Source organism: Acinonyx jubatus, chromosome D3, assembly GCF_027475565.1.
Source record: "Acinonyx jubatus isolate Ajub_Pintada_27869175 chromosome D3, VMU_Ajub_asm_v1.0, whole genome shotgun sequence".
Taxonomy (NCBI): Eukaryota; Metazoa; Chordata; class Mammalia; order Carnivora; family Felidae; genus Acinonyx; species Acinonyx jubatus.
Window position 1 is genome coordinate 17,810,218 of NC_069392.1, and position 15,227 is coordinate 17,825,444.

General features: G+C 44.8%; 2 protein-coding genes across 6 annotated transcripts in view; one reads left to right on the top strand and one right to left on the bottom strand.

Annotated features, from left to right (window-relative positions):
* The window catches only part of SVOP (SV2 related protein), a 77,422-nt gene extending 76,998 nt beyond the window's left edge, over positions 1 to 424 (bottom strand). Inside the window, exon 1 of the mRNA XM_015075880.3 lies at positions 92 to 424. Within this exon, the coding sequence (XP_014931366.2) occupies positions 92 to 126 (35 nt within the window). The 5' untranslated portion in view covers positions 127 to 424. The remainder of the gene's footprint in view (positions 1 to 91) is intronic.
* Positions 425 to 12,660: 12,236 nt separating this feature from the next.
* The window catches only part of USP30 (ubiquitin specific peptidase 30), a 30,249-nt gene continuing 27,682 nt past the window's right edge, over positions 12,661 to 15,227 (top strand). Inside the window, exon 1 of one of the 5 annotated variants that reach the window (XM_053206205.1) lies at positions 12,661 to 12,901. In XM_053206205.1, coding sequence (XP_053062180.1) covers positions 12,819 to 12,901 — 83 coding nt within the window. In that variant the 5' untranslated portion in view covers positions 12,661 to 12,818. The remainder of the gene's footprint in view (positions 12,902 to 15,227) is intronic. The other 4 variants (XM_053206204.1, XM_053206203.1, XM_027044031.2 and 1 more) reach the window with 4 other exon arrangements.

The following is a 15,227-nucleotide window of genomic DNA, read 5'->3' on the forward strand; positions in this document are numbered from 1 at the left end:
ATTCAAGAAGCCATGCAGAGATGCCCCCTTGCAGGTTTTCGTTTTTTAAAGGAAAGCCTGTCTGCCTCGCACTCGCCCCCATGATACTCACGGCAGCTGCCTTAGCTGGAATAAGTCCTCCTCCATGTCCGCGCTGCGCCAGGACGAGCCCTTTTCATGGCCCTTACATGGTGTTGGTGGATGGCTCGCGGTCGGGGTTTCAGCACCGGGGTGCTGGACAGCTCCCGCGCCGCTTCCTCCCTCGGCGGCAGCTGTTCGGGGGAGGGAGCCGCCGGGGACCAGCCCACGAGACAAAGCCGCCGCCGCCAGGAGAGTGGGCGGAGAGGAGGAGGCGGAGGGCAGAGCAGGCAGCGCGGGGAGAGGGGGCGGGGAGAGCCCTTCTGGTTAGAGGAATTTACAGGCTCTCCGTGGTTGGTGATGTTTTACTGGGTGCCTATAGGGCACACCAGCCTGTGAAATGGCTGTCGAGGTACCAATGAGCGCTCTTCGGCTGACACCGCCTCTCTAAATGTTTATTTGTAGGGATTCATTTATGTTGTTTTCAGTTCGATATTCTTGAAACCCAGGCTGGTATAGCACATGAAGGGAATGAAACATGTAAAGACAGTACGCATGAGTTAGGGTACTGTTTATTGAGCACCTACTGCATGCCAGGCATGGTAATAGGCACTGGGGCATATGCGAGACGACAAGTTAGGCATGTCACTGTCATCAGGGGCTGCCAGGTCCAGTGAAATGAATCAAGAAAAAAAAAAGTTAAATATGAGAAGGCCAAAGATCACACACTTCATTCATTCGGCAAGCATTATTGATTTCTATAGCCCTGACACCGGGGAATCAAAGATTAATAAAACCAAATCCCTGCCTTCAAAAATCCTCCCTCTCTGTTTCACCATTCCCCTCCTGCTAGAATAGCTGCCCTATTTAGAACTTAAGCTCCATAAAGGTTTGCTGATGCACCCCAAGGGCCTAGAACAATAAAACTTTATTTATGGGCACTGAAATTGGAATTTAATATCCCTCACTAAACTCAACCCCAGGGTTTTACATTGTGTGCACTCAATAAATGCTCCTTAAACTGAAAACAAACTGATCTTTCATTCAGGTGAGTAGGGATTCAGTATCTATTGTAAGCTACGGAAAGCCAGGGAAATGGTTTTTATTAGAGGTGGCAAGTTGGAGGCGCCCTGGTAGGGTGTCCAACTCATCCTGGTTTACCCAGGACCCTGAGTTTTAGCACTGGAAATTCCAGGTCCTGGGAAGCCCTGAGTCCCAGACAAATCTTGACAGTTGTTTACTCCACAACTGTAAGGTAGATCCACACAGAGATGTGTTTTGAGTAGTCTGAAGGGTTAACAAGAATACTTTAAAGATAAAGACTTAAAATTATGAAACTCTTAGAAGAAAGTACAGGAGTAGACCCTTAGGACCTTGAGTTAGGCAGTGGTTTCTTAGACACAATACCCAAAGCACAAGTGACCAAAGAAAAAATTAGATACGTTGGACTATATCAAAGTTAAAAGCTTTTATGCCACAAAGGACACAATTAAGAGAAGACAACCCACGGCACGGGAGAAAATAGTTTCGAATCATATCCCCGATAAGAGACTTACTTCAAACAACATAAAGAACCTGTCCAACTCAATAATAAAAAAGACAACAACATAATTTAAAAACGGACAAATAATAACTTGAAAAAATGCTTAACATCGTTAGTCACGAGGGACATGGAAATCGAAGTGACAAATCCCACCATGCCCACCGGAATGGCTAAAATTAAAAAGCCAGACAATAGCTAGTGTTGGTGAGCATGTGGGACTGGACATTCCCCTCATACACGGCTGCCGGGAAGGTAAAATGGGGCAGCCTCTGTGGAAAACAGTTTGGCAGTTTCTCAAAAATGGAAACACTGAGTTATCTCATGACCCCGTGATACCACTTAGAGGTATGTGCCCATAAAAAATGAAAACGCAGTGCACACAGACCTTGTGCACAAATGTTCATGGCATCATTATTTATAATACCGAAAAGTGGAAAACAACGCAAATGTTCATCAACTGGTCATCAAATTATACGCTTAAAAAGAGCAAACTGTGGGGTATGTAATTGCGTTTCAATAGAGCTGTTCTTTTTTTAAAAAAAAAAATAATTTTTTTAATAATCATAACATTTGGCTTCCAAGTTGTTCAACAGTTAAAAGGAGAGATTTCACGTACCAGGATCACAAGCTTCCTGGGGAAGAGGGAAGTTGTGTTCCTCAACCATTGGTCTGCCTTCTTCTCTGGCCACTAGCGACTGGGGCCTCCAGGCAGCCTGCCGGGCCCTATCAAGGCTGCAGTCAGCCTACAGCAAGCTTCCCACATTTAGATTCCCTCCCTGCTCTCTGGAGACTTTGGAGGCACACCCCCCCCCCCCCGCCCCGAGAACTGGAAGAACAGTACTTAGCACATAACAGGCATTTAAAAGATCTTCCAGAATTAATGTTTTCTCTGCTTTCTTAGAAATATGGTTATAGTTTTCTAAAGCAGTGGCTTTCGCCTTCGCGTGTCAGTCGGTAGCCCCCCAGAGGGCTTGTTAACATGCAGATGGCTGTCCCCCACCCCCAGAGTTTCTAATCCAGCAGGTCTGGGGCAAGGCCTGAGAGTTTCCATTTTGAACAGGCTCCCCGGTTCAACACTGACTCTGTTGGTCTGGGGACCATACTGAGCCCCCCTGTTCTAAAGTTGTATCTGGGTTAGATCATCTGCCAAGAAAAATACGACCCATGTTTGTTCAGACCTCTGATCTTTGGGACATCCTTGAGCAGATATGAATATTATAAAGGCAGTTACTTCCAGCTAACCACATTATCCATCTGTCTGGGAAATGGGGGCATGCCAAAAGCCAGATGGGTTTTGCTTCACATCAGAGTAATGCATCACGATCTCTCACCTCAGATTCTTAAAACAAATCAATAGGGGCCGGAATAAAGACTGACAAGCTGCCCCTTAGCCTGAGATACTGACTATACAATTGTGTGTCGTGTACAAGTGGTTCTCCTGTCAACTGTGTTCTAAATCCTCTTACTATTATTAAGGTAATATTCCACTAGTTATAAAAATGGCACTTAATTTTTAAAAAGGAACTTGTGGATTTGAACTCATAAATAGATTTGTATTTTTTTTTCTTTCTCTGAAACTGGATAAAAAACCGAAAGGGGACAATAGACCTTTGGTGGTAGGTCCCTGGTCTGCTAGCCAGGCTGGTAGGGTGGCAGTTCCGCCTGGAGTCATTCCCAGGTCCCTGGCATTGTGCGGGGAGCTGTTAATTACCTACTGACTTTACCCCAGGAGCCAGTAGAAAGGGAAGGCTTGGCTAGGAGGTTAAGCCCTGTTAAAAAATGTAAAGGCTTACCACTTCAAAGAGTCCCTTGGTCATCCGTCTCATTCTCCTATGAAGTACAAGATGTCTAATCTACAAGGAGAGAGGCCTGAAGAGGGCAGAGAGAACTTGTTTTTTCCTTCAGTCCTGTCCTCTTTTTCTTCCTGCATTTTGGTAGGCTGGCTCGAAAGACCAACTCTAAAGCTCTCCTAATAAAACCATGATCCCTCAGACATCGCGTAGCCAGAGGGACATAAAATAAGCAAGAGGTAAATGTGAATCAGCGGGCAGGACGCCTATCGAGACCTGAGGACGAGATTATCAAGCAGAAGCAGTTCAAGGTATGAGTCAACATGGAAGAAGTGATGGTCTTTTCTCTGCAGTATTGTGACTTGTATTTTCAATCTCTTTCATTCAAAGTGTTTCCTAATTTCCCTTGTTAATTCTTCTTTTACCTATTTATTATTTAGAAACATGTTATCTCATTTCCGCCGGTTTAGTGATTTCCCAAATTTCCTTCTGTTACTGATTTCTAATTTCATTGCATTGTGGTTGGAGAGCATACTTTGCATGGTTGCAATCTTTTTTAAGTTCACTGAGACTTACTTTATGGTCTACCATATGGTCTATCTTGGAGAATGTTCCATGTGCACTTGAGAAGCGAGTGTATTCTGCTGTTGTTGTGGGGAGTGTTCTATAGATGTCTGCTAGATATGGTTGGTCTACAGTGTTGCTCAAACTTCTCTTTCTTGGATGATTTTCTGTCTGGTTGTTCTACCCATTATTGAAAGTGGGGTATTGGAATCTCCAACTCTCCTCCTCCTCCTCTTCCTCTTCTCCTCCTCCTTCTTCCTCTCCTCCTCTTCCTTCTTCTCCTTCTCCTTCTTTTCCTTCTTCTTCTTTTTTTAAGTAGGCTTCACACCCAGCAGAACCCAACACAGGGCTTGAACTCACCACCCGGAGATCAAGACCTGAGCTGAGATCAAGAGTCGGATGCTCAACTGACTGAGCCATCCAGGTGCCCTTCCAACTATTATTCTTGAGTTGTCCATTTTCCCCTTCAATTCTGTCCTCTTTTTCTTCATGTATTTTGGGGCTGTGTTGTTAAGTGTGTGTATGCTTACAATTGTTATATCTTCTTGGTGGACTGACCCTTTTCTCATCATAAAATGTCTTTCTTTGTCTCTAGTAACAATTTTTTTTTGTCTTAAAGTCTATTTTGTCTCAAATTTGCATAGTCACCTCAGCTGTCTTTTGGTTACTCTTTGCATGGCAAGACCTTTTCCATTCTTCTACTTTCAACCTATTTGTGTCTTTGAATCTAAAATGAAACTCTTGTAGGGGTGCCTGGGTGGCTCCGTCAGTTAAGCGTCTGACTTTGGCTCAGGTCATGATCTCACACTTCATGAGTTCGAGCCCCACATTGGGTTCTGTGCTGACAGCTCAGAGTCTGGAACCTGCCTTGGATTCTGTGTCTCCCTCTCTTTCTGCCCCTCCCCTACTCACACTTCATCTCTGTCTCTCTCTCTCAAAAATAAATAAGCATTAAAAAATAAATAAAATGAAATGAAACTCTTGTAGACAGCATGCAGTTGGATCATATTGTTTTATCCATTCTGTCAATCTCTGGATTTTAGAGAGTTTAGTCCATTTACATTTAATGTGATCACTGATCATGTAGAAAACAAATTATGTTTTATGTCTATTTAGTTCCTCAATTCCCCCCATCATTGCCTTGTTTTGTGTTAATATATGTTTTCTAGTGTGCCGTTTTAATTCCTTTGTCATTTCCTTCACTGTATGTATATTTTAGTCATTTTCTTAGTGGTTTCCTGAAGATTACCATTACCTGAAGATTACCATTAATGGTAATCCAATCTAGTTTGGATTAATACCAACTTAATTTCATTATTCTACAAAAACTTTGCCCTTGTGTATCTTCATTTCTCCCACCTTTTAAGTTGTTATGATACAAATTACATCTTTTTTTTGTAAAGTAGGCTCCATGCCCAGCACAGAGCCCAACATGGGGCTTGAACTCATGACCCTGAGCTCAAGACCTGAGCTGAGATCAAGAGTTGGACACTTAACTGACTGAGTCACTGAGGCACCCCACAAATTACATCTTTATGCATTGTGTGGGCACACAATGTTCAACATAGATTTATAATTATTGCTTTATGTAGTTGCCTTTTAAGTCAGAAGACAAAAATGAGTTACAAACAAAAAACACATTTTTCCATTTTTCATATTTACCTTTGAGTACCAAAGTTACCTTTGAAAGTATCTTTACAGATGCTCATTATTTCCTCAGGTGGATTTGAATTACTAACTAGTGTCCTTTCATTTTATTTTATTTTTTTAATTTTTAACGTTTATTTATTTTTGAGAGAGACAGAGACAGAATGCGAGTGGGTTGGGGCTGAGAGAGGGAGACACAGAATCCGAAGCAGGCTCCAGGCTCCGAGCTGTCAGCACAGAGCCCGATGCCGGGCTCGAACTCACGAGCTGTGAGATCGTGACCTGAGCCGAAGTCGGACGCTCAACCTACTGAGCCACCCAGGTACCCCAGTGTCCTTTCATTTTAATCTGAAAGATTCCCTTTAGTATTTGTTGCAGGGCAAGACTGCTAGAAACAAATCTCAGTTTTTGCTAATCTGGTAATATCTTAATTTCTCCTTCATTTCTGAAGAGTAGTTTTGCCAGATGCAGAATTCTTGATCGACAGTTCTTTTTTCTTTTAGGACATTGAACATATCATCCAACTGCCTTCTGTTCCCTATGGTTTCTGATGAGAAATCAGTCGTTAGTCTTTTGAGATTCCTTTTGTTTGAGAGTCACCTCTCTTTCTGCTTCCAAAATTATCTTTGTCTTTTGACAGCTTAATTATGTGTCTAGGTGTGAATCTCTTTGAATTTATCCTCCTTGGAGTTCCCTGAACTTCTTGGATGTGTAGAATTTATCCTCCTTGGAGTTCCCTGAACTTCTTGGATGTGTAGAATTTATCCTCCTTGGAGTTCCCTGAACTTCTTGAATGTGTTTCCCATCAAATTTTAGCCATCATTTTTTCAAATATTCTTTATGCCCCTTTCTTTTTCCTCTTTTCTGGGGTTCCTATTGTGCATGTGTTACATGCTTGATGGTGTTCTATAGATCTCTAAGCCTCTGATCATTGTTCTTTCTTTATTTTTCTTTCTGTTCCTATAATGGATAATCTTGATTGATCTATTTTTGTGTTCACGAATTCTTTCTTCTGCCTGCTCAAATCTGTTGTGGAGTCCCTCTGGTGAATTTTCCATTTCAGTTATTCTTTCAAGTTCATAATTTCTATTTGATTTCCTTTTATAATTTCTATCTCTTTATTAGCGTCCTCTATTTGGTGAGACTTTGGTCTCATTCGTTCCTTTAGCTCTTTGAACCCATGTGTAGGGAAAACCTGCACAGTTTTCCTGAATTGGGAAAAATCCAGCTCTCTTTCCAGGATTGCTCTTGTACTTTTCACACCACTACCAAACCCACCACACCTCTGTCACCAGATTTCTCATACCATGATTTCCCACACCCACCGATTCTCTGCAACACCAGCTGCATGCCTTACCATGTAACTCAATCCTGACACTGTCTACCTGGAGAGAACGTCAGATCCCACGGATGAAGGGCTCAGTCCCACAAAACTGCTTGCACCCCACTACAGATACCATCTGCAATTAGTAGGTCTCCACGTTACCCACAGCTTCTGTTCAATTTGGCTAAGAATTGCAGGTTCCCACTACCCCCTCCTCTGGTTCACTGAATTTGCTAGAGTGGGTCACAGAACTCAGGGAAATAGTTCCTTACATTCATCAGTTTATTAAAGGATATGGATGAACAGCCAGATGAATAAATACATAGGATGAAATACACAGGGTGAGGACTGTGAGGGTCCCATGTGTGCAGGAACTTCTGTTCCCACAGAGCTGGGATGGCTTTGCCAACCTGGAAGCTCTCCAAACCCCTACTTTTGGGATTTTATGGAGGCTTCTTCATATAAGCATGATCAATTATTAAGTCCTCCAGTCCCTCCTCTGGAGGATGAGGGGTAGAGCTGAAAGTTCCAAGCTTCTAATCATCCAGGAGCCATCCAGAGCCCATTCAGAATCACCTCAGTAGAACCAAAGACGCTCCTGATGCTCGTACCACTTAGGAAACTACAAAGGTTCCGGGAGTCCTGTGCCAGAAACTGGGGGCAGATACAAACACTTTGGAAAACTATCTGGCAGTTTCTTGAGGCAACGTGCTAAGGTCTTACAGGACTATTGTTTGAACAGGAATGGGTGACTTTGAATGCCATTCTTACCAGGGAAAAACAAAGAAAGGAATACAGTTACTGTTTGACAAGACATAAATTAACATCAAATAGGAGGAAACATACACGATTAACCATATCCGAGTTCTAAAAGGCCTATAGAGGCTTGCTAGTTTAAGAGGGTGAATATACACAATGTATGAATTGATCAGCCATATAAATTAGATAATGATGACTGCATCTGCTAATTGCAAATTATTTTTATAAAGGACTACCTAGGAAAGGTTAAATGTGGTCTTATTATGATCATTATCAGGATCTGAGGTAAGATGAGGCTAAAAGCTGAGTTTTAGGATCCCCCGGAGACTGGAGATCAACCAGGATATGAGTTACAAACATTGCAACAATTCAGAACTATTGCATAAAGAAACGCAAAATTTTACATATAGTCTTCTCTTAAAAATTGCTTTTCTAACTAGAAGAAATAAATGATCAGTATAGAAATTCAGATAACATGCAAAAGCGTTCAGAAGAAAATAAAAAATATATATTACTATATACCACAAAGAGATTACCAGAATTACTACTTTGGGAGTATACCTTCCAATCATTTTGTGATGCAGGGACACCCATACATAAATATCTTTTTACAAATTTGAGATCATACTGATCCTACGATAGCTTGCTTTTTCACTTTTTTTTTTTTTACAAGTTTCTAATGAACATTTTTTACCAGAAGGGATGTCAGTTTTGATACCGTTTCCCCTATGTTTTTCAGGTTTTAAATTTTTAATTATTTTTTGAATAAATAATGCATGCCCATGGTACAAAAGGACGAAAGGATGTCTTTCCCTGTCCTCAGTAACATATTTTCCTTACAAGAGGCAGGCTGTGTTCCCAGTTTCTTTATTAGCCCTATATTTATAATCACTTAATTTTTATTCTCTCTTGCAAATAACAGCATTCCATTTCATTGTCCTGCACCTCACTGTTCTCTCTCAACGTCTTGGAATCTTAGAACCTTCCTTGTCAACCCACAAAGAGCTGGCTCATTACTTTCAGAGTACACAGTACTAAGCTGTGTGGGGTTCCCATAATTTTGCTGAATATTTAGATTGCTTCCAATCTTTGAGTATTAGCCATAAGGCTGCAATAAATATCCTTATTCTTGTGTGTGTACGGTACCTACTTAGGTGACAGAATATGCAGATTTTTAATTTTTCTAAGTAGTTCAAACTGTCTAGGATGGAGATAGTCATTTACTCTCCCACAGGGATGCCCAAGAGTGCCTATTTCCTCATATAGTCGACATCACTGTGTGTTATATTTTTCATGTTTCCAATCTGATATACATTCTATCATCCAATCTGAGAATTCTATCAGAATTCTATTCAATTCAATCCAATTCTATCAGAGAAAGGGAGAGACAGAGACAGAGAGATCAATTTTAAGGTATTGGCTCACATGATTGTGGAAATTAGCAAGCCCCAAATATTTCGGGTGGGCCAGCAAGGTAGAGACCCAGAGAAGAGCCAATAACGTAGTTCAAGTCTGAAGGCCATCTGCTAGCAGAATTTCCTCCTGCTTGGGGGCCATCAGTCTCTTTGTTCTCTTCAGATCTTCCACTGATTGGATGCAACCCACTTATGTTAGGAAGGGTAATCAATTTTACTCAGAGTCTATAGATTTAAATATTAATCTCACCCAAAAAGACTCTCACAGAAATATCCGGAAAAACCAAATATCTGGGCACCAGGACCCAGCCAAGTTAACACATAAAATTAACCATCACACCCAGGGAAAAAGATGAGTTGCCTAAGTTCACGCAGTCAGCCAGATGGAAGTTTCAGTCTAGATTTAGAACCAAGGATCTCTTTATTTAAGCCCAGTTCACACCTGTAGTCTTAATATTATTAACACTACATCTGACTCCCCAAAGGGTCCAGTTTGAGCAAAGAAACCCTTTTCACCTCTACTTAACATTTAGAAATCTGAGATGATGCTTATCAACTTCACCCCATCCCCTTCTGGCCCTGGGGTCAACCCATAACTCATCTGGGGAGTTGGCTGATATGAGGGCCAACTGTGTGGTCAGAGGACTTCTGGGAAAAACGACAACAACAGGAGAGGAGGGCAGGAGAGTTCTGGAATGCTGTTTGAGGGAGAATTTACCCATTTTTGCGTCATTTTGTTGTTACTGTTAGGTTTTTTGTTCGGGGTTTTTTTGGAGGGGGGGGGTAGTCTTATGAAGCAACCACAGCTTGTATCCTTCTGTTTTTATTTTCTCTGCCTGGAAATAAAAAGCAGGTGTTTCACACTTGTGAAAGGATTGTCTTGGTTTTCCAGAACAGGCATGTAGACCCAAAGCCAAGGAGAAAAGACACCAAATGCTATATAATCTACCTTGAGAGAGTTGCCAACCAAACCCAGCCATTTGTGCCAGTCCTGCCCTCAGGGTTTATTAAGAGGTGTTGGGTCAGTGTGGCTTTTGAGGAGAGGGGCACCGAGGTCACTACTAATGAGAGTACTCCAAGGAAAAGTCTGTGTCAAACCCTGTATCAAGTTGTAAAGGCTGGAACGGAATTCAATACCTTTTTAAAATCAATCAATCAATCAGTCAGTCAATCAATTAATTGGAGAGCAGGGGAAGGGCAGAGACAGAGGGAGAGCCCCAACACGGGGCTCGATTTCACAAGCTGGAAATCATGACCTGAACCGAAATCAAGAGTTAGATGCTCCACTGACTGAGCCACCCAGGCGCCCCTCAATGCTCTTTTTCATAGTCTACCTATGTGGTAGGAAAATACAGCACAATGATAACTTTTTAAAAATACTAAAAAGGCTCTCGTTTGGATTCCAGACCTTTCTTGTGGCTTTGTGTGACAACGCGATCACAATTTCTGAAGTCTGCCTTCTGAGACACAGGGGAGGTAGGAGAGAAAGTGGGAAAGGTATTCAGAGCTAGACTGCTCTCTCTCTGGGTCACTCCCTCCTCCGGAGTCTGGGAGAAGACTTTTGAATCACGTTTGAGTTTTAAATAAGAAAATAAACAGGACAGTGATTTAAATATTGAAATGAGATGGCAGTGGCTACAAAGTTGCATTATTTAGGGACCTACTCCTTGGTGTCAAAGGAGCAAGACTGACTGTAACAGGTGGGGGCAGTTGGGGAAACACCGCTTGGGGTTTTTATCCCGAGGAGGTTAGGATCTCAAATAAGCCATTTACCTGCAAAACAATCCCAGCAGCTGAAAGATGCCTAAGGCTCTGACAGATGACCTTGTGATCTCCCAGGATGCTGCAAATCCTTGATCTGCCTGATGGATGTGAGAGCGGGCACTGCCTGGTTTCTGGGAGCAGTGTTATCAACATAAATTAGTAATTTGTCTTTATTTTTAAGAACTTCTATTAGTCAATGACAGCCGCACCCATGCTGGTCAGATGAGCAGCAGGGGTCAGGCTGCAGGCATTGTTAACTTCCTGGAATGAGGAGTACAGATCTTCCTTGACCTGTGATGCGGTTATGTTGCCCTAAACCCATCATAGGTGGAAAATATCCGAAGTCAAAAATGCATTTAATGCACCGACCCTACTGAACATCACAGCTTAGCCTAGCCTACGTTAAATGGACTCAGAACGCTTACGTGAGCCTACAGTTGGGCAAAACCATTTGGGAGTCTTGGATTTTAAAACTCTTCTCACTCTTGGTCAGTGGTTGCTAGGGCTGAAGGTGGGCGGAAGACTGGACTACAAAGGGACAGGAGGCAATTTTGTGTGTGTGTGGGGGGGAGGTTGTGGGAAGGTTCTATATCATGGTATCGATTGTGGTAGTGGTTACATGATTATGCATTTGCCAAAATTCACAAAACCAAATATAGTTGAGTCTTACTGTATACATTATACTTAATTTAAAAGGAACCCGACTATTTCTCAATTTTAATTTGTAATGGCATAAGTATAGATATAACCCACATGAACAAAAAGCTCTCAAATTTTTTTTTCAAGCTCAAATAATTTTTAAGTATACCAAGGGGTCCTGAGACCAAAAACTTTGAGAACCACTGAGCTAAAGCATTGATTTCTGTACTAAAGCAGGCGCCATCACTTGCTCTGGAGTTGAAGAAAGTGATTAAAAGGGAGGGCACACATTCTCTCTGGCTCTAATGCTGAAAAGTTGTGTTGTCCAATGTGGTAGCCACTGGCCACGAGCAGCTATGGAGCACATGAAAAAGGAGCTGGTTCAAATTAAGACGTACTTAGACAAAAAAAAAAAAAAAAGAATGTAAATGATCTCATTAATAATGCTTACAAAGAAATGACAATATCTTGGACATATCGGGCCAAGTAAAAGCTATTGCTAAAATTAATTTCAGGGGCGGGCGGGGAAAAAAAGAAAAATAAAATTAATTGGATTTTTTTTTTAACTTTCATGTGGCTATTAGATCATTTAAAATGTGACCTTGGTTATATTTCAACCGTACAGCGCTATTCTGGGGACACTCAGACTTCCCTGCCAATCTCCTTTCCTCCATTTACAAGCTACTTGTAAGCATCGTGGGTCTCCTGGGATGTGAAGTGTGGGTCATGATACGGGTGCTGTGAAGGCTGAAAGTAATGCATGTGACGTACTCAGCAATGCACGCAAGTACACCTTATGTGTGGTGGCTGTTATCAAAGGCCTAGGTTTCTCCATTGATGCCGTCAGAGACGGACCACAGGCTCACTAAGGCCCTTCCTCTGCAACCTATGCCCACTCTGACAATAATAACTATTGGTGGCCGAGGCCTGATCTCCGCTTTCGGGCTGGGCTGCCCTCTTCATAACGAAGAAAATTAAAACGACCCCAGGGGCTGGAAGTGGGACGCCTGTATGTAAAACGAACGGAGCCCGAACAAAACTTGAAAAACCAAGCGGACCGCAGGACCTCCCTCGGTAACCGACGCCCGCGCGCGTTGCTAAGCGGGGAAAAAGAAAAACAAGGATGTGGTCCGTCGTCTCTTGTTCTCCGGCGGCGGCTGCTTCCGGTTCTCCGGGGAGCCGGTCCCCGGCCTACCTTCCCCGGAGGAGCTGGGACTGTGGCCGCGGGTTCCGCCGCCTCGGGAGCCTTCGGAGCCCTCAGTCCAGCGAGGTGGTGGCGGCGGGGGGCGCGGCGGCGGGTCTCCCGCGCGGCCGCGATGCTGAGCTCCCGGGCCCAGGCGGCGATGACCGCGGCCGACAGGGCCATCCAGCGCTTCCTGCGGACCGGGGCGGCCGTCAGGTGAGCCTGGCGGGGAGGGGGCGGCCGGAGAGGCCGGGGCCAGGGTCCCCAGCCTGGGCCTGTGGCGGCCTTTTCACGGCCCTGGCAGGGTCCCCGGGGCCGGAGCGAGCATTCTGGAGGTTTCTGCGTCGGGCTTGGTAGGAGACCCAGGCCCCGAGGCGGGACGGGGGATGGGCCTCCAGGGCCTCCAGTCGTTCGGCAACGCAATTCTGTCAGCCCTCCCCAGTTCTGCTAGCGCCCCAAATTCTCTCAGCGCCCTGCCCTCCCATCCCCGCCCGTCACTGCCTCCTCCAATCCTGTCCTTGTCTCCAGAACTTCCAGACACCCTCGGGCTCGTCAAGCCCCGAATTCTGCCAGTGCCCCTCAGACCTCTCAGGGCCTCGCAGGCCTCCCAGGACCCCTTAATCCTTTCAGGGCACCCCCAGTCCTTCCGGACTCCCCAGCCATGTCAGTTCCTGGTCTGCCTGCGCTCCCCAATCCTGCCACGGTGCTCTCACGCCCTGCAAAGCACCCCGGGTCTTCCTCGATTTGGGCAGTACCCCTATTCCTGTTGCCCCCCACTCCCCACCGCCTAGTTAAGCCAGGGATCGCTGATTCTCAATCTTATTAGTGAATCTCTATCTTGCAAGAGTCCCTGAACCGATCAGCACCCCTTAACCTGTGAAGGCTTCCAGTCCTGGTATGGTCTCCCATTCCTGCTAGGAACCCCAATAGTATGGATCCCCCAATCGTGTCAGGGTCCCTGTTTCCCTTCTCTTACTCATCCTCCCACAGGCTCCAGGCTTGAGAGCTGAGCGCTGCACCCCCATTCCTGACCCTAAATGGCTGAGACCTGCCGCTCATCTCAGCTTCCTTCCTCTGGAACTGGAGCAGGTTTAGAGAGCTCCCAGGGCTGGAAGCCCTCAGCGGCCGTCCTGTCCAGTGCCCCCATTCTGCAGGTGGCAAACAGGCCCCGGGTCGGCTTTGCCTACAGCTGACCTCACAGTAGAGCTGGGGGAGAAGACAGGTCTTTTTACTCCCAGACCCCACTACTCTCCTCGGGTTGTCATTTTGCAGGGGTTTGGGGTTTCCGGAGTCACCATGTGCTGGGGTTTTTGTCCATACCCTGCGGAGGACCTGGGCAAGCCCCCGCTCCCATCGCTTCGACGCTCTGTCCTTCAGGTTCCCGCACGAGGTTTGTGGTTTCCAGCACAGACCCGGCAGCCCGACGGGCATGCGCTCAGATCCATGCAGCTTCTCTCACTTTGACGGAGTTGGTTCGTCTCTTGGTTTCCTCATCCGTGAAAATGGAGATGATAATAGAACCTGCCTCTGTGGGATTGTTCTGAGGATGGGATAAGATCATCACAGTGCCTGGCATAGAGTATGCACCCCTAAATATTGGTGTTTGGTTAGGGGCGCCTGGGTGGCTCAGTCGGTTGAGCGGCCGACTTCGGCTCTGGTCATGATCTCACCGTTCCTGGGTTCGAGCCCCCTGTCGGGCTCTGTGCTGACAGCTCAGAGCCTGGAGCCTGCTTCGGATTCTGTGTCTGTCTCTCTCTCTGCCCTCCTCTGCTCATGCTCAGTCTCTCTCACAAAAATCAATAAACATTTAAAAAAACTTTTTTTATGCTTTCAGTGATGGTTCTTTTTAACCTTTCTGGGCAGTTTTGTTAACGTACCTGTTGTGTGGAAGTCAGCGCAGTCGTGTGCTAAGAAATTCAAGAATAGCTTTCACAAATGAAATTGAGGTTATAATACTTAATAGTAGCAGCTAACGTTTATTAAGCCCTCTGTTGTTTCTTTTTAATATTTACTTATTTTGAGAGAGAGCACGTGAGCGTGGGAGGGGCAGAAGGAGAGAGAATCACAAGCAGGCGCCACGCTCAGCGCGGAGTCCCGACGCGGGGCTCGATCTCACAACCGTGAGATCACGACCTGAGCTGCTCTCAAGAGTTGGATGCTTAACTGACTGAGGCACCCAGGCTCCCCGAGCCCTTACTTTGCATCCTGTGTACTTGTGCTTGTTTGATTCCGAGAACTCCATGAGCTGGATCTCCTGATTGTGCCCATTGCACAGGTAACAGAACCGAGGCTGCGAAAGTGGAATGACGCCCTGAGGAATAGACAAACCAGAATTGAGCCAGATTAGTTCACTTCTCCTTTCTTAACCCAGCTCTGTGCATGTTCTATGGACTCTGTCTTAGGAGAACAAAGATTGATTTGGAATTCCGTTATCAGTTATGTATCGTATTAGTTGTGACCTTAGGGAGGTGTTGGTTGTTGGAGACAGAGTTACTCATATCACTAGTGACTCCTCACTGAGTTAATGTTGACTGAGCTGAGC